Source organism: Sardina pilchardus, chromosome 4, assembly GCF_963854185.1.
Source record: "Sardina pilchardus chromosome 4, fSarPil1.1, whole genome shotgun sequence".
Classification (NCBI taxonomy): Eukaryota; Metazoa; Chordata; class Actinopteri; order Clupeiformes; family Clupeidae; genus Sardina; species Sardina pilchardus.
This window is the reverse complement of record NC_084997.1, coordinates 6,946,562-6,973,722: the sequence shown is the minus strand read 5'-3', so window position 1 is coordinate 6,973,722 and position 27,161 is coordinate 6,946,562. Positions and strand designations below refer to the sequence as shown.

The following is a 27,161-nucleotide window of genomic DNA, read 5'->3' as shown; positions in this document are numbered from 1 at the left end:
CTTTCTGTGAATTTTCATTCCAACCAACCGGAAAGACAACTGTCAAAGCACAACAACTTTTAATCAAACATTAAATCAGATATTCATATTCCTTACTAATGCAATCCAATGGGGATTATTTATCAATCACTCAACATAAAACCTATTAAATGCAATGCAAATGCAAACTAGTCCAATAGTTTAGTGACTTGTCAGTGATTGTCCAGTTGTCTCATGTAGATGTCAGTAATAATCTGCAATTACATAAAACCCAGGGAGCAGTGCTATGTTGCACAGGCAGATATCTTTTGAAATGATACAAGTCAACGGATGCTATGTTATCAGTTTTCAGGTGATAATGTCTGGCCAGCTAAGTAACAGCAGAGCATGTTGTCTTTGGCTTCTTGTCGTACAGGTAGTAGCTCAACCAGTTTTTTGCGATTTGGTAAATTGATACAAGCACCACTGATACATACCCGCACCTGCAGACTTCCCTGTGATGATGTTCAGTGTGTGTAGTAACCACAGCCAAGTACGTCAGTATTGTGAGCCAGATAACATGACCTGAGAAGAACTGATAACATAGCATCAGTTGCCTTGTATCATTTCAAAAGAAATCTGCCCATTGGTTTTCAAAGACTAGGCCGGTTTGGAGGTGCAGTACTATTAGTCGCCTACAGAGGGCAGTAGCTGCTTTGCTTGAGGCTGGTCTGGATGAGCTCATTGTTGATATGATGCAGTGAACAGTGGGCTGACACTGGGGAGAATCTGACGGTCACACTCCATCATAATATTTACCTCCTTAGTTGCCACAGCAGGATATATAAAGTCTGCTGTTAAAAATGAACTCTATGGGTTCTGAACTTATAGCCAACTCTAGATCTGATGAGTCTCTGCTAGAGGCCAGGGGACTTGTTTGGAATATCACTTTTGTTTTGTTACTGAGTAACTCCTACACATATGACAGTAGGCTATATATTGCTGTGGACATGTAGATAAATGTTGATACATGTGAGGTTGTTGGCATAAATAGCACCTGCGACTGAGTGAGTGTGATTGAGACTATTGTTTAGGCTGCTTCCAGGAAGTCGGCGTGCCAGCTGATCTGGGAACAGCCTGGGAAGAGCTCCAAGCACTGCTCGTCAGGGAAACATGGAGCTTGCCAGAGAGGAGGAGACAGTAGGTGACAGTGAGGAGTGGAGAGGAAAAATAACTGGGTGAGGAGATGTGTGTGTGTGTGTGTGTGTGTGTGTGTGTGTGTGTGTGTGTGTGTGTGTGTGTGTGTGTGTGTGTGTGTGTGTGTGTGTGTGTGTGTGTGTGTGTGTGTGTGTGTGTGTGTGTGTGTGTGTGTGTGTGTGTGTGTGTGTGTGTGTGTGTGTGTGTGTGTGTGTGTGTGTGTGTGTGTGTGTGTGTGTGTGGGGTGGGGTGGGGTGGGATGGGGGGGTAAGAGACAGGGTAAGAGAAGGCACAGGAGGATGAGGTGCGTATCTGTTGACACTGGCACAAAGAGCTACACAGCATCCTGTTTCCCATTCACAAGCAAAACTGGATCTAACAGCAAAACAAGGACAGCGGCAGAATTTGATCTTAAAAAGTCTGTGTGTGCGTGTGCGTGCATGTGTGTGCCCGTGCGTGTGTGTGTGTTTGCGTGTGTGTGTGTGTGTGTGTGTGCGTGTGTGTGGTTTATGGTTTGTGTTTAGGGAGGGAGTACACACATGTACACTTTTTTCGCATGTGTGTTATTTTTGCTGGTCTTGGTGGCAATGCTTCAAAGCACAGGAAAAAGTGCCCCTCGTGAAAAGTAGGTTAAGTTCTCCTCTTGGGATAAATAAACCATCCCCAAAATACTGAGCACAGGGGAAGCGGATGTGGCCCCTTTGACTTGTGAAGTGCCATTTTGAGGGGCTAGGTAACCTTGGTGTCTGCTACTGTTTTGAAAGAAGGGCTTTGTCTGATGAAGACCTTATGTGCATGTCAAAGTCGTTATTCTTCTTTCTTGTGTGTATGAATGAGGAGCTGAAAGGCTCTCCGTATGGTAGTGCCTGTGGTGACAGACACCTGTGCTCATGGTAGCACAAACTGAACTGTTCACAGAAAAGTGTCTCGCTTATCTACCAGGCTTTCTTTGAGGTTATAAGGGACAGAAATGAAGTTCTTGCTGTTAGATGATACTACTCTTGTGGAGAAGCCAGGCATGCCATCAGAGAGCGCGGTTTTGGATGAGAAAGTGACCTCTTCTGAATGAAGTTCACAGGGCTTGAGTGGAAAGTGGACAGAAAAGAAAGGCCTGTTGTGACATGAGCCGTACAACTCCAGGAAGCAGCCGCTTCCCCGCGTCCACATCTGCAGGTCCCCGGGGACTCAGCTGTGGCCCTCTCCTTCCGCCCTCCGCACGCTGGACGGGGGGGGGGGGGGGGGGGGGGGGGGTGGGGGGGTCTAGCGCTGTGCTACCTTTGTGACCAATGTCCCCACACTGCCCCCCCCCAGCCTGGACATTCCAACCAGCTGTGGGTATAACCTCTGAACTGGAAGGCCCTCAGATGTGCTGCCAACTCCTCCTGCAGCATAGACCCTCTTTACACACACATGTGCACACATACACACACAAAGCACACACACACTTTAAAACTCTCACACACAAGCACTATGTTTTGGAACCCAGTGGAAGCCCCCTGACCCGTTTTGGCCACATGTGCTGGCAGCTTTGATCCGTGTAATGGGCCGCGGCCCGTAGTTTCCCCCCGAAGCGCCTGACAGCGCGCTGCCTAAAACACACTCGCCGTCAGCGCGCAGGCCCAATGCCATTTGGGTCCGTTCACACGCCAGTGACACCGCTCACGCTCACGCGCTCCAGATGTGCCACTCCGCCGCTCTCCAGCTGGCAGGGGCCGTCCAGAGAGGCCGACCGGCCGGCCAGTCAGGCGGTCAGTGGTCGGACGAGAAGAGAGGAGAGCCATCGCACACCACTCTCACCACAGCGTGTGTGAATCCAGTCACAGTCACATCACTCAGACAGACTTAAGTGAGATCGATCATAAGAGCCTGTGTCTGACAATAGTGTATTAGAGTCTGTGTCTGACAATAGAGTGTGTCTGACAATAGAGTAGACTTATTTACATGCTCCATTATGGAGGATTTATTCAAGGTTGCAGCCATGTCTGTGTCACTAGTAGATTGAATAACTGTCATCAGTATTTAATTAGAGCAGTGGTGATGCGTCTCCACACGCTCATGCCAGGGGAGCAGGGGGTGTTTACAGATGCAATTGAAGTGTCCGTGGATGTGAGGAGAGAGGAGGAAAGGAGCCCCTTCTTAGAGTTTCAGTTCCTTTGTGGCGACGGATGCATCACTCCACCCACACTCCCAGTCAACAAGGTTTGGTGACCTTGGCTCATCCCAAATTCGCTGCAAACAGCTCTGCAGATTTCGTGCGGGGGATCAGTCATCAAGTACAGAAATAGCCCTTTGCTGTCTGAGGACATCTTAGTTTTCATTTGGCTGTTTATCTTGGGATGCACTCGCGTGTTACACAAAGGGCGACCGGACTGGTGAAAATCCCCCGTCCTTACCACACACAGAAGTGCCTCGTTTGCAGTTTTCAAGTGCTCCAGCACAACACACTCGTACTGTTTATGCTTCCTTTTCGCAATCGGGGTCAACAAGCTTGGGACGTCGGCAGAGCCCCGCTCCATTCAGTCTGATGCAGTAGCACTCACTCACTCAGCCACTCTCACCTGCACTGACGGAGCCCATCTGTGTTGACTTGATCTGTTGACTCTGTGCACACACATTTCACACGTCGCATTTCACAGCCCAGAATACCTCCGCTGCTATGTGTTTTGTGTTTGTTGTTCTCCTGAACCATTCTTGCATCCCCCCTACACACACACACACACACACACACACACACACACACACACACACCACACCACACACACAGCATCCAGTTGCACCACAGTGTGCCCCCACAGCACAATCTAGCTGTCATGTCTTAGTCAAAATCCTCACTTATCCCATTAGCTAATAGAGGCTGTGTTCATTGAGCGCGCGCTGGGTGAGGTGTGTTTGGTGAGGGCGCTGGATGAGGGGTGTGGTGTGTTGGTGTGTGTGTGCTGGTGAGGGTGCTGGGTGCGGTGTGTGGTGTGTTGGTGTGTGTGTGCTGGTGAGGGCGCTGGATGAGGTGTGTGTGTGTGTGTGTGTGTGTGTGCTGGTGGGGGCCAGCTGCTGACGTTGCGGGTGCAGGATGAGAGAGGGCTCTGGGTTGAGGGGCCCCTCTGTGACTCAGCACACGACTCACTCTGAATTATTCATCTCCCAGCACTGAGCCAGAGCTCCCACTGTCTGTCCCTGCCCTCTCTTCTCTCTCTCCTCTCTCTCCTCTCCTCTCCTCTCTCCTCTCTCCCCTCTCCTCTCTCCTCTCTCCCCTCTCTCCTCTCTCCTCTCTCCTCTCTCTCCTCTCTCCTCTCTCCTCTCTCTCCTCTCTTCTCTCTCCTCTCTTCTCTCTCCTCTCTCTCCCCTCTCTCCTCTCTCTCCTCTCTTCTCTCTCCTCTCTTCTCTCTCCTCTCTCCTCTCTCCTCTCTCCTCTCCTCTCTCCTCTCCTCTCTCTCCTCTCTCCTCTCTTCTCTCTCTCCTCTCCTCTCCTCTCTCTCCTCTCTCCTCTCTTCTCTCTCTCCTCTCCTCTCTCCTCTCTCCTCTCTCCTCTCTTCTCTCCTCTCCTCTCTCTCCTCTCTCCTCTCTTCTCTCTCTCCTCTCTCTCCCCTCTCCTCTCTCTCCTCTCTTCTCTCTCCTCTCTCTCCCCTCTCCTCTCTCTCCTCTCCTCTCTTCTCTCTCTCCTCTCTCCTCTCCCCTCTCTCCTCTCTTCTCTCTCCTCTCTCTCCCCTCTCCTCTCTCTCCTCTCCTCTCTCCTCTCCCCTCTCTCCTCTCTTCTCTCTCCTCTCTCCTCTCTTCTCTCCTCTCCTCTCTTCTCTCTCTCCTCTCCTCTCTCCCCTCTCTCCTCTCTCCTCTCTTCTCTCTCCTCTCCTCTCTCCTCTCTCCTCTCTTCTCTCCTCTCCTCTCTTCTCTCTCTCCTCTCTCCTCTCCCCTCTCTCCTCTCTCCTCTCTTCTCTCCTCTCCTCTCTTCTCTCTCTCCTCTCCTCTCTCCCCTCTCTCCTCTCTCCTCTCTTCTCTCTCCTCTCTCTCCCCTCTCCTCTCTCCTCTCCTCTCTTCTCTCTCTCCTCTCTCCTCTCTCCTCTCTCCTCTCTCCTCTCTCCTCTCCTCTCTCTCCTCTCTCCTCTCTTCTCTCTCTCCTCTCCTCTCCACTCAATTCAATTCAATTCAAATAGCTTTATTGGCATGAATGTAAAATTTTACAATATTGCCAAAGCATTCAATACAATAGTTATACAGATAATAATAATACAAACAATAACAGAAATAATGATAATACAGATAATGATAATAATAGTAATAATGATAATAATAATAGTAATGATCATGGTAATGAGGTAATATCAGGCTGAATAATAATTTAAAAAAGAAATGATAATAATAATAATTCTACTAAAAAATAATAATAATAATAAAAAAAAAAACATTAAAAAAATTAAATGAAAAAGTAGCAAAAAAAAAAAAAAAAAATATTAAGAAAAAGAATAGAGAGAAAAAAGAGTCTATGAATTACTATGTTATTGATCATGAGATGTGGGCTGTTCTCTGAGGATGTGGCAGGAATGGACATATTCGGCAGCTAGGTCTACACAGCTGTCAACTTCCCCCAGGAGGAATAATAGTTTTTTTTCATCGCTTATGATAAGAAATTCGGGACATATGTCTCCGAATTTACAAAAGTAGTTTTCCCTAGTAATTGTGTAACGTTTACATTCGGTGAGAAAATGCTGCTCATTTTCGACTTTGTTCTCGCAATTGGCGCACGTTCTTTTATCGGGGGCCAGCCAGGTTTGCCTGTGTCGCCCCTTTTCAATTGCAAGGCTATGGTCGCTGAGCCTGTACCTTGTCAATAGCTTTCTGTGTTTATAATTTGAAATTTTAGTTAAATATGGTGCCAATTTATAATCAGATTTTATTAATTCATATACTTTGAGTTTACTTACTTGTTTAATTTGATTTTTCCAATTGGTAATGTAATTTTCTTGCATTTTTGTTTCTAATTGTTTTAATTTTGAAGTGATGGTTGAATCGATGTTGGTTAGGCCATGTTTTTCAAATAGGTCATCTAAGGGGTTCTTCTCAGAATTTCCGTCTCTCCACTGGGCAGCAGTATGGTGGTATCTGTCTGGTTCACTGTATTTCAGGTGATGCCAGAATTTAGCTGATCTTTTTTGAATGTTAAAGAGGAGAGGGAATCTTCCTAGTTCAGCTCTGCATCCTATATTTGGGCAACTCCTGTTTACTCCTAGGATGTTTTTGCAAAATTCCAAGTGAAATGTCTCAGGTTGACTTTTGTCCCATGCTTCCAACTTATTTTTATATTTGTTGCCCCAAATCTCACTCCCATATAGTAAAATTGGTTTAATTACAGAATCAAAAATGTTCACTCTTTTCTCTCCTCTCCTCTCTTCTCTTTCCTCTCTCCTCTTCCCCCTCTCCTCTCTCCTATCTTTTCTCTCTCTTCTCTCTTCTCTCCTCTCCTCTCTCCTGTCTTCTCTCTCTCCTCTCCTCTCTCCTCTCCCCTCTCTCCTCTCTTCTCTCCTCTCTCCCCTCTCTCCTCTCTCCTCTTCCCCCTCTCCTCTCTCCTCTCTTTTCTCTCTCTTCTCTCTTCTCTCCTCTCCTCTCTCTCCTCTCTCCTGTCTTCTCTCTCTCCTCTCCTCTCCTCTCTCCTCTCTTCTCTCCTCTCTCCCCTCTCTCCTCTCTCTCTTCTCTCCCCTCTCTCCTCTCTCCTCTCTCCTCTCTCCTCTCTCCTCTCTTTTCTCTCTCTTCTCTCTTCTCTCCTCTCCTCTCTCTCCTCTCTCCTCTCTCCCCTCTCTCCTCTCTCCTCTCCCCTCTCTCCTCTCTCCTCTCCCCTCTCTCCTCTCCTCTCTCCTCTCTCCTCTCCTCTCTCCTCTCTCCTCTCTCCTCTCTCTTCTCTCCCCTCTCTCCTCTCTCCTCTCTCCTCTCTCTTCTCTCCTCTCTCCTCTCCCCTCTCTCCTCTCTCCTCTCTCCTCTCTCCTCTCTCTTCTCTCCTCTCTCCTCTCTCCTCTCCTGGGGCTTCAGCTCCCCCACTGGCTCTGCTGCTGCTGCTGTGCTGGAGGTATTTATGGCTGGGGTGGCAATCTTTGAGTTGGTCTCCAGCACACGTATCTGTTATTAATTAGCCTATATTGTGTTGCAGTCCTCAGCTGCCCTGCTTTGCCAAGGGCTTTAAGTCAGTGGGGTGTGTGGGGGAGGGGGAGGGGGGGCAGGGCTGCTGCAGCACATGGTCACTGGGGGCTTCAGTTGCTCCGGGAAGCGTCACGTCCAGGGAAGGGTTCAGGAAACAATTGATTATCAATGCTGAGGTTACAGGGGGAGGGGACTGGTTAGGAACGATTCCTCCATCACTCCCCCCATTCAGAATTGACAATGCAGACATGTATGTGCTCTGCTTCTGCTGACAGGCAAACGAATGGTAGTAGGTATCACTGGTGTTACTGTACCCCTGCAGCTGTGCGCAGTTTAACAGCCCCCATCCAGGGGAAGCCGCCCCTCACACTGTTTTAGTAGCTGCCCGAGACGCCCCACTGCAAGTGGGCAAAAAAATCCAAAGAATGTTTAAATGAAGGATCACAGCGAGGCAGAAATTCAGTTCTGGCACATGACTGCTGCTAATGGAGCGTAGGAGTCACCTAGAGTGGGACTGGGAGAAATAGAGTCCAGCACATGTGCGTTCTCCCGGCTGGCGGAGTGGCGTACAGTGTATGTGTTGCACGGGAGCCGCACGGTAGACATGCCTGAACAGGACGGCCTGGAATCTGCCGCCCCGAGGCAGGCACTTCTGCGTCTGTGTTGCGTCTGGGCCTCACTGTAAAGCAGTGTGAGGTGATGATGAATCACGGTGTGTGTGTGTGTAAACAGCACCGCACTTGTTTCACCTCTCTTTGTTCAGTGTCATTCAGCTATCAGCAGGTCTTTGGGGAGGCATTGTGAGTTTTCTAAAAGTACTCTGAAAGGAGAGGAAATGTGTGTGAATGTGAGCCGTCAGCCGTGCATCACCTCAGGATATTGTGTTATATTTACTATGGAGTCCCAGAAGTGTTGTTTAGGAGATTTCAGAGTGAAGCCATTGGGTTCCCTGTAACACTTTATGATGGCCTCTTATGATATATGGCCGTAGATGGGCCTTCCAGTGGATTATCATGCTGTTATGGCGTGTCAGGATAGTGCTCTGTGTGCCTTTGTTTGCAGGGTCCATAAAGAGAGGTTGATTTAGTTTGCCTTTGAAACTGGATATGGCAGTCAGTCAGCACTATCAGCAGCGGTTCCTCTGCTGCCTCTATTCATGAGGAGGGGCTCCACAGGCAGCAACAGCCAGGGGGATTGATGAGCAGATCTATTTCTGGACAATCAATGCAGTCAAATTGCTCATTTATGCTTCCTTCAGCCCCTCCTTCTCCCCTTCTCTCTCTCTGTCCCTCTCTCTCTCTCTCTCTCTCTCTCTCTCTCTCTTGTCTTCCCTTACATCTGGGCTCAGCTGCCTTTACCCCACAGCCCAACCGCCGAATCAAATGTAGGTGAGTGTGTCAAGTGCTGCTGAAATATTCATGCTCCTCGTGAGGAGAGCAGAGCTGCTGAGCAGCCAGCCTGAGGAGGCCCTTTCTCAGCTGAGGAGAGGAGAGGAGGAGGAGAGGAGGAGGAGGAGGAGGAGGGTGGGCAGGGGGCTCAGGACCTGGTTCACTGCCCCCTGCTCTCTAACTGAACCCTGCAAATAGCATTAGCCCCAGCGCTGCCCCCATTGCCTGGCTGGCGGGCTGACGGCTGGTGGGATGTGCATGGAGGGAGAAGGAGGGCACCACTCTGCTGCTCCCATCAACTCTCTCCAGGAAGCCAGCTGGAGGCAAAACAGGCCATCTTGTGTTTTCAGGAGATGTTTGTCCTCACACGCTATAAAGTACAGAGATACAGAGATCCAGACTAGATGGCAGGACTAATACTGGTGTTGAAAAACAGGCCCAATCACTGTCCTTCAGGGTTGTGCATGCTGGGATGCATTGAAGGTGTGAAACACTTCAAATAAGATATAGGGTATGCTTTAAGTGCCCTGTGCTCTACAACGCCATTATATGACTGTCCTTTAGGCATAGTATGGTAATGTTCCCTAGTGACTTATGGCTCTGCTGGTTTGCTAAATTGCACTGAAGCATAATAGTGGTATGTTTGACCTTTCGACCGTATCCTTGACCCCGTATAGAGAAGCCAACAGTGGATTACCCATTACCCAGGCAGTGCACTGACCCAGGCATGCTGTCAGGTAGACATATTGCATCCTGCATTTAGCTGCATACTGACCTCAACCAGTGAATTAACCATAGGAACACTTATACACTCATACAGTACATACAGTAGGAATGACAAACAGCCATGTCACCTAATGTAAGTAATGGAATGTAAGCAATCTGTACGTGTAGGTTGGTGAAAATGAATGATTTGCAGGCTCATTTAGATCCATCTAAAGCTCCACTGATGGAATGTTAAGCTCTTGTCATCAGTGTTATTGGTTGTGGCAGGCTTTGAGCAGATAGGATGGGTGTGGTGCAGTGTGGTTGTTTGTTTGTGCATGTCTACAGTAGGAGCTGAGAGCTATCCTGGTGTGTATTGTGTATTGTGGGGGGACTTGGACAGAGACAGTGTCCTGTTTCTCAGTTTGCCTCCACTGCTACATCCACCCCCACCCGTCATCAGGATATGGTGTGTCATCCAGCAGACCAGCAGATGCTGTCATTACACGCTCGCTCTCTTTCTCTCTCTCTCTCGTGCTCTCTTTCTCTCTCTCCCTCTCCCTCTCTCTCTTTCTGTCTCTGTTTCTCTCTTTCTCCTTCTCTTTCTCAGTTTCATTCTCTCTCTCTCTCGTCCCCTCTTTCTCTCTGTAATGAGCAATCTAATAATGTAAACTCCTTGGCATGTAGCACAGCTACGTCTCCCTGTGGAGCGCTGTGGAAAAGGCTGGTCATAATCATGCTTTAGACAGTGCTAATGTGAGTATGAGAATAGGCGATTCCCCCCTCTTTGCAGTCATCTTATTAGCTTAGTTTTTGAATTGCATGTGGGCCTCTCTGAGCCCCCTCCCAAATTATTATGCACTTGGCAAAACCACAAGCACAGCTTTTCCTGATCTGGCCACGAGCTAATCTTTTATTTAGAAATAGTCACTGCTTGATGTCTGTGCATAAAACGTTTAAGTCGTCGCATGTCTGTGGCATGTTTTGTAAATACGAGATTGCCTTGAGCAAAAACATGCTCCAGATCATCAAAGCTTCACTGTGAGGGGCCATTTCTGACATTACTGCAGCCCAAAATTATAATGACAAGCAGATATGTCTGGGAGCGAAAGAGGACTAGGTTAATTGTAAAAGGCTTGGACAATCTGGTTTTGCTGCGGAGGGAAAGTTCTCATTCCTGACAGTATTTGTGCTACTATTTTTACATGAATAAAGATAAAATGTTGAATTTGACCAGCATTGGGCATGTCAATAGACGTTAAATGAAAATAGGTCAACATGGGTTTTGAAAGCTGTCTTTGAGAATTACAGACCGAATGCCACAAGTGAAGAAGAGATAAGTGAAGGGAAGAAAAGGCAAGAAATCCTGTCAGCTAGACTGATTCTCACAGCAAAGATAAGAGAGAGAGTGAAACAGGGAGATATCCAGAGATAAAGAGAGAGAGAGTGTGTGGGAGAGAGAGAGATGTTTTGTGTATGATGTTTTGTGTGTGTCTTGGGGGGGTGGAAGCTTAGCATTGGCTGAAGCTGCAGCATCCCTCTCAGCATCCCTCATCTCTGTGTCTCTCCAGAGGAGTTCATCCTGCTCAGACTCGCCCTCTCAGCTATTTCTCATTCCCCACTTACCCCTCTCCCTCTCTCTCTCCCTCCCTCTCTCTCTCTCTCTCTCTCCCTCCCTCTCTCTCTCTCTCTCTCTCTCTCTCTCTCTCTGTGTGTGTCTCTGTCTTCCTCACACACTCTTGCGCGCGCCGTGGCATCAGTCGGTAGCCTCGCCCCTGCTCTCTGCTGTTGCCATCTCGTCTGCTCCACGCTGGCCTGAGCCGGAGCCCCGTGCTGGAGCGGAGCGGAGCTGAGCTGAGCTGAGCTGGAACTGAGCTCTGTGCCTGAAGCAGGAGCAGGAGGAGCAGGAGGAGAAGGAGTAGGAGGAGCAGCAGGAGGAGTGGGAGTGGGAGCGGCAGAGGGATGGGAGGTGCAGCAGGTGCTGCTCCGGCTGCCCCCCGCTGAGGGATCCTGGCTCCGGGGACTGGCGGCTCTGCTGAGGGGGGAGACCTGGTGGGGGGTTGGTGTTGATGTGCTGGTGGAGCTGGCGGAGCTATGGGCTGCACCACCAGCATGATTCTGTTTGATGGGCTGCGCTCGGTCCTGGAGAGGAACTGTGGCTACGTCTGTAAGCGCGCGGCCGAATCGGGTCACCTGGCCGAGTCCGACTCTGAGTCCGAACCCACGTGCAGCCGCAGGGAGTCTCAAGCGTGGCCGCCGAGGAAGGCAGCAAAGGTGTGTCTGTCTGTCTGTGTGTGTGTGTGTGTGTGTGTGTGTGTGTGTGTGGGAGGGAGTATGTAGGAGTATGTCTTTGTATGTAAGAATGTGGCCACATGTGGGTTGATCTACATTTCTGTATCAAGGATTTTTTTTGTGTGTGTATTTGTACAGGCATGTGTGTGTGAATGTGTGTGGGTGTGTGTAAGTGCATCTTTGTGTGTGGGAACATACATGTGCGTGCTGCCTGGAACTAATGTGACCTTAATGTGAGCATGTGTTCACACAAGCATCCAGCGTCCTACTGTACCGCTTTAACACTCTGCTGTGAGCAGTACAGGGGCTGTGGGAACACTTGCCCAGTTCTTTCTGTTTGCTCAAGAGCCAAACATGCTCCCTAAATCAAAAAGTCTGCGGAAGTGTAGATTACAAGCTGTCATGCAGTGGGGAACAATTTTCACTAAATCTCCAGAGTTTTCCCTTCTCAACTGAAAACCTCAGAATTGTGTGGGGAATTTCTCAAGGTCTCTGCTGTCCGTGTCAGCCGCTGCACGGTTTGACGGTTGAACACAATGGCAGACATCTCTTTTTGTGAGGATGTGATGGGCTTCCTCTCATTTGGGGGATTTTAAATAAATGTGTTCATAAATTCATGCTGAAGGTTGCTCTTACACGCAAACTACTTTGTTTCAGCGAGAAGGTCACATACAGTAGTATTTGATCAATTATTCAGGAGAACAGAGCAGACCACTGGTTTTAGTGGCGGGCTGCGTTTGTCACTGGCTCACTGCATAGCCCACATTTGGAGGAGTATTCATGGGAACAAAGCTGTGCGACAACTGGAGCAGTCTCTTCCTCTTCCTCTGCCTCTTCCTCTTCCTCTTCCCCTGCCTCCTTGATATGCTTGGCAGTTTAAAGGGATAGTTCGGATTTTAAGACACGAAGTTGTATGGGTTCCCTGTCAGCAACGTAGTGCATCAGCACTGACTTACCCCCGACAGCGTCCTGTGAGCCGAGATCCAGCCGGTTTTTGATCGTTTTTGATGCCGGACTATTTTCTTCAGCAAGTTTCTGGGGTCACGAAAGTAAAGTGTTTTTCTTCTCAAAACCATATGCGTTCAACAGAGTGATATATTTGCACCACAAAAACGTTGTCCAGCTGTCAGTAGCGCGCAGTGATAGGAATCGCGAAAAATAAGTAAGTGATAACGAGGTTTGAATTTTTCCTGGACAACGTTTTTGTGGTGCAAATATATCACTCTGTTGAACGCATATGGTTTTGAGAAGAAAAACACTTTACTTTCGTGACCACAGAAACTTGCCGGACTACTTTCTTCAGCATCAAAAACGATCTAAAACCGGCTGGATCTCGGCTCACAGGACGCTGTCGGGGGTAAGTCAGTGCTGATGCACTACGTTGCTGACAGGGAACCCATACAACTTCGTGTCTTAAAATCCGAACTATCCCTTTAAGCCCTCATCTGCAGACTCAGTGGGGTGTGAGTGTGTTTGAGATCAATAGACTCCCTGCTGCACCGGCCCAGCGCTGGGGATTTGAACTCTGTCACGGTTTTGGCTTTGCCAAGGCTGTGGTGGGCTTAGCTGGGTATGCCTCCGCTGCCATGCTGGTGCCAGTAAACCCCGACTGCTAGTCTTCCTCATTCTGTCCATATGAATGATGCTTTCATTTATAATGCGTAGGAGTGCTGTTGTCTGTGTTTCAGCAGCAGAGATGTTATTGGATTAGAGTCTTCAGGTGTGTAAGTGCAATAAGCACATGGCTGCTGGAGGAATGGGAGGGGCCCATACGTGTAGTTGGATGACGGGCAGGTCAGTTGGATACGACTGACATTAGGAATTGGCTTTTTGACATCCATTTCTACCTTGATTGCTAATTGTTGGAATGTAAAGGGTCTAACTTACCGTCATAGCGTAAATCTCTGGAGGCAGCTCAGTTGCGTAATGAAATTAGCCCCACTGCTGCATCCTGTTCGCATGGCTCCGTTTGGCGTTGGTGGGTGGTGTTGTGTAGCTAAATGCGATGACCGCAGGCCCTGTGAATTTCCCCCAGCCCTGGGCTCCGCGGGTCTCGGTGTGTGGTATCTGGCGCGGGGGGTGAGGGGTCAGCGGCGCTGCGGCTAATGAGAGGGACCACTCCGCTCGCCGGCCCCCACTCGCGCTCGTTAGCCAGGCTTTGTTTGGAGAGGCCGCGGCTCTGTTGTTTTACTCAGGCTCTGATTACTGCAGCGCACCCTTTTCCTTCCTCCAGGAGATCCAGGCGCGTTGAGGGAAAAGGTGGTGGCGGGCGCGAGGAGGGACGCGCCGGCGAGCCTCAGAGGGCACACTTTCACATTCCTCAATTCTCACGTGAGCATTTAGCTTTAAGCGATACTCAACCAATCAGTGATTGAACAGGTCACCTTTTGGAAATCTAAGGAGTGAAATGACCGAAACATTCCATCTTGAACATTCCACCTTGAAGCTAAAAATAATGGCACATCTGAATGTAGAGTCGCGATTATCAACAGCATGCCGCAAATGGCACGCTTTTCCATATTTACAAAAACATTCAGGCTGTAAAAGAACTCCATGTTCAGAGAAACAATGCTATTATTCCCTTAAGGAAAGTGACCAGAATACAGGTCTGGTCTGTGTCTATAAAATTAGCCATGGTGTTATGCGCTCGATGCGTGATATCACACAGCCCTGTGTGGGTCTTCAGCTTAAGTCCTTTGGATGTGGAATGACCTCATTGCCTTTAACTTCATCGTTCAGCCTGCGCATGTGCTCCCAATTATGAGCACTGAGCATTCTTCTGCTTATGCTACTAGCTTTTTATGTGTGCATGAGTCTCATCAGAAAGAGCTGCGTTCGCTGTTTACTCGCGCAAGGAGTGTACTATATTGACTTCTAGCCAACACTTCTCAGAAAAATACTCTTTCACGCTCCCACCCACCACCTCTCTTTCCCTCTCTCCTTCCTCTCTTTCTCTTTCTTCTTCCCCTCTCTCTCTCTCTCCCCTTCCCCTCACTCTCTCCCTATCTCTGTCTCCTCCACTTCTCCTCTCTCGGACCCCTATGCCAGTGGAAACTCTGACACTAGTGAGCACTGATAATGAGTGCTGTAGGCCCTGGGCCTGGGCGTTCCCCAGCACATCCAGGAGAAAACAATGGCCCGTTAGCTTTCCTTCCACTCTTGCGCACGCCAGCCAGCCAGCCAGCGTTAGCGCAGCGCAGCTAAACAAGCCCAGCGGCGCTGTAGGCAGAAGCCCATTGTGGGCTGCCGTTTGCCTCGCTCTGATTGCCCATCCTCTGACGTCCACGACATGCTGAAAGGCCGATAGCGGGCGCTCGGGACGGTGGAATCCAGACGTGCTGATAAGGCCGTGGCGCGTCCAACCGCACTCTGTGGCGGTGGGCTTCTCCCACACACACACACACACACACACACACACACACACACACACACACACACACACACACACACAGCGGCCGGAGCTGGAGAGCATTATCTCCCACTCCCGGCCCTCGGCCCCTGGCCATGCAACACAGGCTTTGTTTGCCTCTCCCCCGGCTGCTGTCCTGCCGTAGACAATACGTTTAGCCCTGCTCAAGACACAAACGTCTCCGCTCGCAAAACAAAGGGGCTTGTTGTTGATTTGTCGAAGGATGTTCAGAGCGCTCGGTCCCAATCAACACAAGTCTATTGTGATGCTCGTCTGACGTCAGTTGTGGCTGGAGTTATACCATATGATGCACACGGCCCTTCCTTCTGTGCCTTCCATTAGGCATTAAGACTAACATACAGTCAGGCTCTCTCTCCCCCTCTCTCTCTCTCTCTCTCCCTCTCCCTCTCTCTCTCACCTGACGCCCTCCGATCTCTCTGGGGGCTTGACTGGAAATGGCCTGATCACTGGGCCCTGATTCTAGGAATGGAAGTCTGTTTTTGCTGCATTCCAGGTTACACCCTCTGTGCTTTCCCCCCCGTCACTTGCTGAGAAGGCCCAGCTATTGCATCAAGCGTCCGTTACGTAATGTCCTCCGCCCCAGTGCTTCCCAGTCTTAGATGGCGGGGTGTCCGGTACGAGCCAGCCAGAGCACGAGTCTATTTTGGTTGAGGGATTTGAAGTTCCTCCGAGTTAGTTTCGGAGCAGGACGCACTGGGGGACATTTAAAAAGGACGGGCACTCTTCGTAATCACTCAGCCCTTCCATTGTGGATGTCTGCTGTTTTATGTAACGGAGGTCTGAGCCTTGAGCGATGACGCGGCTGAATAAAAAGAGCTAAACTGGACTACTGGGAGAGGAGGAATAGGGAAGCTCTATACCTTTCATGAGACTATTAAGAATGTAATGGAAAAGCCAGTTGGGATGAGATAATTGAAAACTTTCCTATGGCATTTCTGCCATATATCTAACACACACACACACACACACACGCGCACACACACACACACACACACACACAGACACACACACACACACACACACACACACTCACTCACATACACAAAAACACATTTCATCTAAAGAAGGGTTTTGCTGGCTTGGGCCATTAGTTGCCAGTGGTACTACTTCATTTCCTGTTTACTTTATACCCTGCACCCTAATATACCCTGCAATGGGACTGCAGTTTTAGACTTGTTTCTGTCTCTTTTAAGTGCACACATAATGCTGTATAGTGAGGCACTGGGATCTGCTAAAACAATACGCACCATCCTCTGAAGCACCACAGAACTGCCAGGGCCCCAGAATCAACACACTCCAGATATCCCAGCAGCTCCTCTCCGCAGGCGAGCTGCCATCCATATGGGAATAGTGTGTAGGAGCCGCGGAGCAGAGAGGAAGTGTCTTTGAAGTGCACTCTGCCTTATCTCCCTCCGCCGCTGATAGGAACAGAGCGGGCGAATCAGCAGGTCCCCGCTCCTTTGCCTCTCTTCACACGGGCCATTATGGCCCTTTGATCAAAGGATCAACACATCGGAGGAGACGTGCTGGGTGAAAACGGGCTGTGATGGTGTGGTGTTGCGTCCACATGAGCGAGGGTTTTTTTTTTTTTACCGCTTGCTCCCACGTCCACACCCAGAAGCCGAGAAGCCGTTCTGTTGCTTAATATTATGCTGGAGGAATGCGTGCTCTGCTTGTTTGTGTGACTCTGTGTTCCCATATAGACAATCATCCGTTTATTTGCTGGATCCAACGCCACCACAGACACGAACCACAGGGTAATGAATGCTCCAGAAAAGTATGAGCTCGTCTGCATAGCAACGTTTTTCCAAAGATTATCTCATCATGACGTCGACCACCACTGTAAATCACCTTTTTAAAACCTATTTGTAGCTTGAAATGAGACCACATTGCCGAATTAAATACCTAGTGTGATAGTAAAAAAAAATGGATGCATGGCATAGTGGTACATAGTGCGCAGTGGCGATTCTAGAGATTTGTAACAAGGGTGGCCCTAGTGGGGCACTGGTTAATTCAAGGGTGGCATCTAGATAAACAGAAACAGGCTCAAGTTGTTAAATTAGCACACATGCATGAGTAAAACCATGCACTAAGCTCCATACTCAACAAAGAAGGACAAAGACCATACTCTCACATCAAATGTCTTTGTAATTGGATAAAATGTCAATTTTCAGCTCATTTTCAGCTCTGAACAAAACCCATTCAGAAATTAGGCCATTTGAGCAAAAGTGGAAGTGTGAAATGTTTTTTTGCCAGTGGTTCTTAACTGGTCTGGTTTTGGAACCCATAATTTCACAAGTTCATAAAGTTGTGACCAACTATTAGCATTCAGGCCAAAGAATATGGTGAGGTAGCCTACATAAGACACGCAAAGTGCCTGGCCTATTTGTGTGGAAAATGCAGATGTTTGGCATTACATTTGTGAAGTCTTTAACTGCTGATATTGTCTCAAAGTACTACTCGACAGGTTTGTCTTTGACAGGGGTGCGTTGTTTCCAAGTGGCACTTTAGTTTGGATGGTTTTATGCTCTCATGTGCACCCTACACTGTCTTATTTTGTCCTCAATTTAAGTTAATCACATTCTATCTTACTGCATACTTTTATAAATGTATAACATTATATCTAACATGACATGTCACATAAACATTGGCTATGTCCATGCCATGGCAATGACTGACATAGGCTACGAATACATTTTATCAAAATAACGGGCCAAGGATAGATTTTTTTATTTTTAATTTCTTTTTAGCCACAAGCTCCATGACCCATCACTCAGATCAGTACCACAACCCACTTTTGGGTTCCAACCCACCAGTTAAGAAACACTGGCCTAAGCTATAAACTTTCCACAATGTCAATATTACGTTAGGGTAGTAGACTATTTACAATACAACATAACAATACAACAGTGTCGGCTGAGTAGGTAGGATAGGCAGATATAAAAATTTGCCTACATTACGTGATTCTACAATTGCAATACAGGGTTTTGTGTGTGTAATAAGATAAATGGGCACTGGCAGATGCGATAGGTAAATATATGTTTTTGTGTTAGCGCAAGCAGTAGCCTGTAGGCCTATTGTAAACTCACATGCTAAAAACAATAAACCATGTAGCCTATAACTGCAAGCATGTTTGCTAGATTGCTTATTAGGGATGGCGAAAACTACACATTTTCTTGACCGACCATCGAGGCTCATTAGCCGGTTGAAACCGGTTAACCGATTCGTTTAAAATAAATTATGCTATTTGAAATAACAGCCACGCAATTTCCCAATCCCAACTCTCATCTCTCTGTCCCACGCGAATACACACAGCCCCGGCGCCGCCCTTTCACTCACGTCACTTTTTTAAATCCTACAGCGCCAAACATCCTGCAAACCAAGGAGCTTGTAAGTGGAGGACAAATGGTTCCTTTGCTCCGAAAATGGTTTGGGTACAAGGTGATCGCGTTGCAAATAAAGGCGTTTGTCTAGCGTTAGAAGCTCATTTGAAGCTGAAATGGCCGCAGCTCACTTATGAAAATGACAGCTCCGAAGAGACGCAGCTTAGTTTGAGGAAGTGCTAACAATAATAACGAAAGATGATCATTACCTTATCTGTTACCATTGATGACCCTTCCTGAAATGTAGATGTAATGTCTTTCCAAATCTAAGCCCATCTTATGCGGAAAGTTGCCTAGACTGCAACACGGTAAAACCAATGGATAAAACAGCGCACTTCCAGATTGCAAAAGACGCACCGGCCACCGCTGTGACCTCATGGCAAATGTTTTTATTGGTTTATTACGTAGCCTAGCCTACAAGCAGGCGTTATGAAAAATTGAGTGTGAGGGATAATTTGTTAACTTCACGCAAAAAAAGATCTTCTTGGAATGAGATGGCTAGCTGTAGTAGCGTTTAGTCCACTGTCTTTGGCCTAATTTAAAGATGGCTCTTTTTTTTTTTTTAACCGACTAGCGACAACTTTGGTCGGCTAACGTGGATACGGTCAACCATTGGTCAAACAGTCACCGGTTAACATCCCTATTGCTTATATTTCTGAACCCTGATATTTCAAACTAGTGTGCTGCAAGTGCATCAAGAAATGTCTCGCCTTTGACTGTTAATGGCTAATAGTAGACTAGGATTTTGGGGTGGCACCTGGGGTGGCCAATTGAATCTCAAGGGTGGCCTGTGCCACCCGGAGCCACCCCTCTGGCTACGCCCCTGATAGTACGGCCGCCACAGGGTGACCTATCGAAGAAAATAATTCACAACTTCTATCCATTCCCTACTCCTGCAACTACAGTTGGTCAGTGATTGTTAATACTCAAATTTCCGCTTAAGTATGCGTCACAAAATGTTAAACCATTTTGGAAAATCACAGGCTTGTGTTGGACTTTTATTTTGACAAGTTTTTGACGTTTTGTCTTCCGCATTCATGAAAGGGTTGGTATGAATGTTGAGTCATGTTTCATGAAACAGTCATGAATGCTTCATGTGCAGCTCATGACAGCTATTATGAATGTGTTATGAACGAACCCGCCAAGTAAAGTGTTACCAATATATTGATGATTTATGATATTGCATACTGCTTTTCTAGATTTTTACCATAGTGTGTGTGTGTGTGTGTGTGTGTGTGTGTGTGTGTGTGTGTGTGTGTGTGTGTGTGTGTGTGTGTGTGTGTGTGTGTGTGTGTGTACAGGTTTGTGTAGAGTACCTCACTAAGACCAGTCTGCAACAACAAAGGGTCATTCCGTGTCAAATCACCCAATTTCAGCCAATTTGGAAAGTGACCGTCTCCAAAAAAATCTGAAATAAATCACAGGTGTTTGTAGCCTAGACCTATGCACAAATCTTAAATAGTATGTCTGGATCACTAATGGTTTAAAAACTGCAGCCCTTTGAAGCTTCAAGTCATTTTAAGCATTGTGGTGAACAATCCTTTTTGGTCAACTTGCAACGTTATTGGTTCTTTTGGTATTTCACACACATCAGTGAAACTATGTGAATGGAAGCACATTTTCCTGTTGAATTAAGAAATCTAATCAGATGAGACGTGTCTTGTGTAATTTCCCCTCTGCAAAGCTCTGAAAATGGCTATAAATTCATTATGTGAAAAGACATCATCACTTTTGAAGGCTTCTCATTCGAAAGGTATGTGCCACAAATTTCATCAGGTTTTTTTCCCACTCATATATGGACTATAAGGTCATGTCCATGCATCAACTTTGGTTGTAATCGTTGTCATATTGTCAGAGCATTTTGTTTTAATTGGGCTTGATTTTCAAAAAGCCCATTTTCGTCCTATCATTTCACCATGTGGACAGTTAACAGGATTTTTTTTAATTTTACCATATCACATTCTGTATGTGAGGATCATCTGTCCAAAATGTGGGCTTGTTGCTGAGTTTCTTTATTGGAGATATGATTTTTGGAAAATATTCTCTATAAATCCACTGAACTTGCATTGGATCTGCAGTACCACTTTGCACCACATGGGGTGCTCTTTTAATACAATGGAAGTCAATGGAAGAGTAAGAGATTCACTTGTTTGCTGCACATATCCAATCTAAACACACATTTTATGGTTCATAGTTGAATTTCTCCAAGTAATTATTGCAACATGAACAACATACTACTCATAAATAAATCTTATTTAGAGAAAATAAGCGGATCAAGCAAATTATACACACATAAGACTGACTGGTCATCATACATACAAGATACTTGATGAGTTATCTCCTTTTCATGAATGCGTCTTGGATCCAGGCAATAGCGTTTTGAGCCCTCATACCTTTTGATTAAAACTTTTATGTGATGGAAACATGCATGGTCATCTTCATCAAGTGAAATATCTGCTCTAAACTGCATCTGACGCTTTTTCTGCATCTGATAATGCACTGAATTCTTGAAACCCCTTTTTTCTTGAATATGTTCATGACTTTCATTTTCCAACTTCTATGGTGGTGTAGAAAACTGTTACAAAGATGGCAAGCTAAATCCTCTTGCTGCATGTATGATCAGTCAGTCTTATGTGTGTATATTTAGCTTGATCAGTTTATTTAGCTAAATAAGATTTATTTATGAGTAGTATGTTGTTCATGTTGCAATCATTACTTGGAGCAATTCAACTATGAACCATAAAATGTGTGTTTAGATTGGATATGTGCAGCAAACAAGTGAATCTCTTACTCTTCCATTGACTTCCATTGTATTAAAAGAGCATCCCATGTGGTGCAAAGTAGTACTGCAGATCCAATGCAAGTTCAGTGGATTTATAGAGAATATTTTCCAAAAATCATATCTCCAATAAAGAAACTCAGCAACAAGCCCAAATTTTGGACAGATGATCCTCACATACAGAATGTGATATGGTAAAATTAAATAAAATCCTGTTAACTGTCCACATGGTGAAATGATAGGACGAAAATGGGCTTTTTGAAAATCAAGCCCAATTAAAACAAAATGCTCTGACAATATGACAACGATTACAACCAAAGTTGATGCATGGACATGACCTTATAGTCCATATATGAGTGGGAAAAAAACCTGATGAAATTTGTGGCACATACCTTTCGAATGAGAAGCCTTCAAAAGTGATGATGTCTTTTCACATAATGAATTCATAGCCATTTTCAGAGCTTTGCAGAGGGGAAATTACACAAGACACGTCTCATCTGATTAGATTTCTTAATTCAACAGGAAAATGTGCTTCCATTCACATAGTTTCACTGATGTGTGTGAAATACCAAAAGAACCAATAACGTTGCAAGTTGACTAAAAAGGACTGTTCACCACAATGCTTAAAATGACTTGAAGCTTCAAAGGGCTGTAGATTTTAAACCATTAGTGATCTAGGTATACTATTTCAGATTTGTGCATAGGTCTAGTCTACAAACACCTGTGATTTATTTCAGATTTTTTCGGAGAGGGTCACTTTCCGGCACTGGGTGATTTGACACGGAATGACCCCAAAGTAGACTTAGGCGACTTCCCAATATCCCCCAATAGCACACTTCTGCCACAGTGTCAGATGTACATCTGTGCTGTATGTCTAGAATTCTGTGCAGATCTGGCTGCTTGTGATGCATGTTTGTGTTGTAAACATGCATCATCACATTCTGCCAGATATGCGCAGCGCTGGAAGAACTTGAACTTGCAGCTGCGACCCAACACCTCTATTCCTTATCAGGCCAGTGGGGCTACATGCCAACCAAGTTTCATGGCAGAGCTTCAGTTTCAAAGAATCATTGGGAAAAAAAACTGTTGGGGAAAATTCGGCGGAATCCCAACATGGCGGAGGGCCGGTGTTTATCGGACAGGAAGGCACTGCTGAGGCTCAGTCTTGTGCTGCCGCTGTTGAGAGGCGTCCCGCAGGAAGGCTGAGGACAGTAACTCATCCTGCCTAGAGGCCTGTCATGTCATGTCCTAAGCCCTGTCACACACTTCATCCTCACACTTCCTCCTCAGCCATTCTCAGACAAGGACTGCCGGCGGCATGCGGTCTTGTATCCAGGCCTGAGGCCTGTGTGCACTTCCTGATTAAAAGCTAGTGGGTAGTTGTAGTTTTGGTGTGTGTGTTTACATGAGGGCCTTGGAGTTCCAGGGCCAGGTGACCGTTGGGGGAGGGGGTGTTAAACAGCTGTAGGTACACCCGTTAGAGGCTGTCTGTCTCCCCCAGTCTGGTTTGGGGGTGCTCATGCTGTGCAAAGAGATACACACTAACACACAACCCCCCACAGCTCTGCTCACTGCTCCAGGGGAACCCTTCCGGACCCTCTTCGGAGGTGGCCTGAGTGGGGTGTGCCTCTTCAGGAATGTCCCTCCAGCAGATGGATCAACAGTGTACATTCCCTCGTATATACACACACACACACACACACACACACACACACACACACACACACACACACACAGACATGCACACAGACATTCACCCACAGGGTCAACCCTCCCACACAGGAGACAAGCGTAATCCCTCATATCTGAGCTGTGGGACATCTAGGAGGCAGTTGTGTGAATAAAAAGTTTCCGGGGCCAAAGTGTTGTGTCAAGGGCTATCACGGGTGAACTGCGCTATCAACTTTCAGCCCAATATGTCTTTATGACAGCGGCCTTCACCTTGCAAATTCCATTGAGCATAAATGCCAAGAACAGACGTCAATCTGGTTCGCATTTGTAGGAAAGACAATCTCTTAGTGGGGAAGGAAGAGATGTTGGTAGTGATTTGATCAGATCCTATATCACTAAGGAGTTTCTCTGGAAGCTAGATGTAAGAATATATTGTGTATACACAACTCACAAAAAGGTTTTCGGGTGAAATTTGTTGGCCTTTGTTTCAATAAATTGTTTAAGATTAAGAAATTGTTGCATGCTTCTAGGTAAACGCCCTACTTTCATGATATAATACCACTGTTGCTTGACCTTTTACACCTTCCATAAATTTCACTCGAAAGCCAGATATCCCTACCTCTTTGTGAGTAGTGTTCAGATCAATGGCTTGCTTCGTCATCCATTCGTTTTCAATGTGAGTCTACTGTATATGGGTCAGGATTTTGAAGGATTTTTCATCCTTTGGGATTCGGCTAAAAGTTCAATCTTAAGTGTGTGGAGGCTTGTGGACGCTTAATGTGTGTCTTTGACATGGGACAAATCACTGGTCGCAGTTGCTGTGAGTTTCCTGTAATATCTCCAATTCTGTGTGCTCACTGTATCTTCTTTATCTACTGAATTTATGTGTCTGTGCTCTGCTACACATTATTTGTTTTATCAGTGAGAGTTTGCAGGTTATTCTTAGTCCTACATTTAACAACAGTCCTGTCCTTTTCTCAAAGTCTCAGACTCTCACACATGTCTCTTTCTTACTCTGCTTCTCTCTCCCACCTCCCTCTCTCTCTCTCTCCCTCCCTCCCTCTCACATATCCCAAAATTGAAACAGTAGAACTTTTTCCCTCTTGTTGCACATGAACTCCGGTCTGTCTCTTCATTGGCAGTGGAGGCAGTGGAATGTTCTTCTTTTGTCCACCATTGTTAGGACTTTGTCAGTAACCTGCAGGTGGACGACAGGGGGTCAGGTGACTCAGGTAGAAGGAGGAGTATTTAGAGTGCGTGTGTGTGTGTGTGTGTGTTTAGTGAGTGTGTGTGTTTGTGTGTGTGTGTGTGTGACTGTGAAATTGTAGTAACTCCCCCAGGCAGCACAGCTGAGTGTAGGAGGGGCCACCCCTCTCCCTGCCGACTGTGAGTGTGTGAGTGTGTGTGTGTGTCAGACAGAGTCTGTGCCTGAGTGTGTGAGGCTGGGTCTTGGCGAGTGAGCAGCCCCATTGTAGAGTGCTTGGCTGCCCTGGAGAGCCACTCCAGCGCCGCTCCGCTGACAGCCGTCCCTCCGCTGGACATGCTAGCCTGCTGCTGACCTCAGGGAACGCCGCGCGGAGAGAGTTCTGGACAGGGAGAGACTGTGCGTGACCATGCAGGGAAGAGCCAACAAAACCCCCAAGAAGGAGCTGGTGATTGAGTCTCCTCAGCAGTACAAGAGCCTGGCCGCTGCAGAGGCGGAGGTGGAGCCCGTGCCACAGGTGGTGGTAAGTCTCTCAGTTGACGACCGGCCGGGTCGGTCCAGCTCGTGGATTATACGTGACTGTGCGAGCAGGACTGCTGACATGTGCTTTAACTGACAGGGCATTTGTGTGACTGTGATTTTCAGTGTGTGGAGAACAGGTTGTTTTGGTAAATTATTCTCTGACGGTGTTGTGGTGTCACTACGAAGTTTTGTTCAGTTCTGTTGGCGTGTGTGGTTGTGTGGAGGTCTTGGTTGACTTTAAAAGGTGTGCTGAAAATCTGGAGCAGCCCTCAGTATTTGATCTGAGAGGTCTAATCCACACAATGACAGCAGCTCAGGTTTCAGAAGTGCTTTGTGTGCTCTGTTGAAGGGGCACTGTGGACAGGGCAGTGGCTGGCTGTGGAGATGAGTCGGCTGACTGGACGACTTAATTACAGAAGGAAACGCTTGTAAAAAATCACCCTCTGTGGCTCAAAAGTCATTCTCACTCACTGACATGGGCAAATCGCTAGGTTTCACCTCAGTCCTCTCAAGGCTACTCTCACTCACGTTTACCTTGACAGAAATCTCTCAGTGTAATTACGCAGTTGAGCAGCACAGCCAGATGTTGTTTTGTGTACACAAAAGACATGAGTAGTCGGTCTGTCGCTGTCCTCTGCTGTGTTCAAAACTGTTCAGAGTGTTGGAAAGTCAGTGTTGAGTGATTCAGAGTGTGATTTCATTCTGGAGCCCGCTGTAGGCAGGGCTGATGGACTTTGTTGGAATGTCGACGCTGTCACTCTGATGGATCGCTGAAATGTGTCATCCATGGGAGATGAGAAAAGACACTGATAATAAAAGTGCAGCGAGCAAAGAAATAATTAAAACAGGCTTCTCCAGCGCTGGTGATGTGCGTCACTTGGTCTGGTGCTCTGTGTGGAGCCAAGCCTCCCGTTTCATTGTTAGAGCCACACCACCACATCTCTCCATCCTCAGGAAACTGGGCGCCCGTGCTAAATGAAGTCTTGCAGCATTGTAATAGATACTGTGGCAAAGGGTGAGATGTGGAGGATATTGGCAATTATTTTGGACACTTCCCGACGGTAACGCTAATGGGCTTTTCATCCAGAGGAATGTCAGTGGCTGCAGTGCCCTGGCCTGTGGTCACTAAGAGGAGCGGAGGCTGCTGATGGTGTTCCTGTGAGGGAGTGAGGGAGTGAGTGAGTGAGTGGGCCTTTCTGCTGTGGTTGGCCGGCTCTATGGTCACTCTGTTTGGCATATGGAAGACATCAGCGCTGATGTGGAGGCTTGAGGAGTGTGCTCCTGAGGGAAAGAGAGAGAGAGAGAGTGGGAGAAAGAGATGGAGAGAGAGAGAGGAAGAGTGGGTGCAGGCATACCAGACTGGTGAGAGGATTAAAGCTCTACTCGCTTATAACTGTCTGAGGGATGTCATCACAACTAGACCATACAATAGAGCAGAGATTCAAGGCTTTTGTTAAGCAAATGGCCATAATCTCATCACAGTGAATGCATTTGTCAGATCAGTTTCAGGTTGTACCCTTTGGAGTGTTATTTCCAGGTATTACAGTGCTAGTATCACAGAGTGAGCAATTGAAATAAAACAAGAGGAATCTGCCTGATCTGATTGCCTGTGTACACAACAGCAGAGTGACTGCGGTGTCTGGCTGATTATTAAGGAACAAAGGGAATACTGTCACCTGTCAGCCATGTGACACTTGGCCACGAGCCCTCCAATCCAGCACCTGCTCATCACTCTGGTAACCACCGAGGAGTTGATCATTAAACCCCATCTGCATGTGGGCAGGCAGGAGGAAACCGACTCCACTACCATAGTGTTACAGGTGTGTGTGTGTGTGTGTGTGTGTGTGTGTGTGCGGGTGTGTGTGTGTGTGTGTGTGTGTGTGTGTGTGTGTGTGTGTGTATATTTGCATGTGGAAGGCCAGTATTTGGGAGCCATCATTCCATGCTCGGTTTGACACCTTGTTCTGTGATTCCATCAGCCGCCAGCGGAAGCCGTTTGTTTGTTTTGTTCTGGAGTCGTGTGTGTCTGAAGTGTGGGCGCCTGCAGGATTTGTACCTCTGAGCTGCAGCCCTGTAATCTTCCTGACTCACCTGCCTACCTGCTCACTGTCCTTCATCTTCTCACCTTCTCTTTATCGTCGCCTTTCAGACATGCCGCCGTACGCGTCAGTCACACACCTGCGTAAGCACGCGCACGTGTGTGTGTGTGGGCATGTTCAAGGGTATAGTCTATGTTTGTGTAATCATGCGTGCCCAAGTGCTTTCTCTCACCTGGACACGGTCTGATGGAGCCACTGGCCGCTGACAGACGAGCGGCCCGGCAGATCGCTATCAGACGCCGTCCTCACAGTGCCTCACAGAGCGAGAGAGAGATGGAGAGAGAGAGAGAGATGGAGAGAGAGAGAGAGATGGAGAGAGAGAGAGAGATGGAGAGAGAGATATGGAGAGAGAATGAGAGACCTCAGTGGACCCTGAGCTGGTGTGCTACGTGCTCTTAGGTCTGGAAGTGGCG

The 27,161-nt window shown here is 47.3% G+C and overlaps 1 protein-coding gene across 4 annotated transcripts in view; it reads left to right on the top strand.

Moving 5' to 3' along the window:
• The window catches only part of zmp:0000001200 (dedicator of cytokinesis protein 9), an 87,963-nt gene that overhangs the window by 15,278 nt on the left and 45,524 nt on the right, over positions 1–27,161 (top strand). For 2 of the 4 annotated variants that reach the window (XM_062533894.1, XM_062533893.1), the window contains exon 1: positions 24,366–24,650. The exons of the other annotated variants lie outside the window; for them this stretch is intronic. In XM_062533894.1, the coding sequence (XP_062389878.1) occupies positions 24,537–24,650 (114 nt within the window). In that variant the 5' untranslated portion in view covers positions 24,366–24,536. Of the gene's footprint in view, positions 1–24,365; positions 24,651–27,161 lie in introns of those variants that run through there. 4 annotated transcript variants of the gene reach the window in all.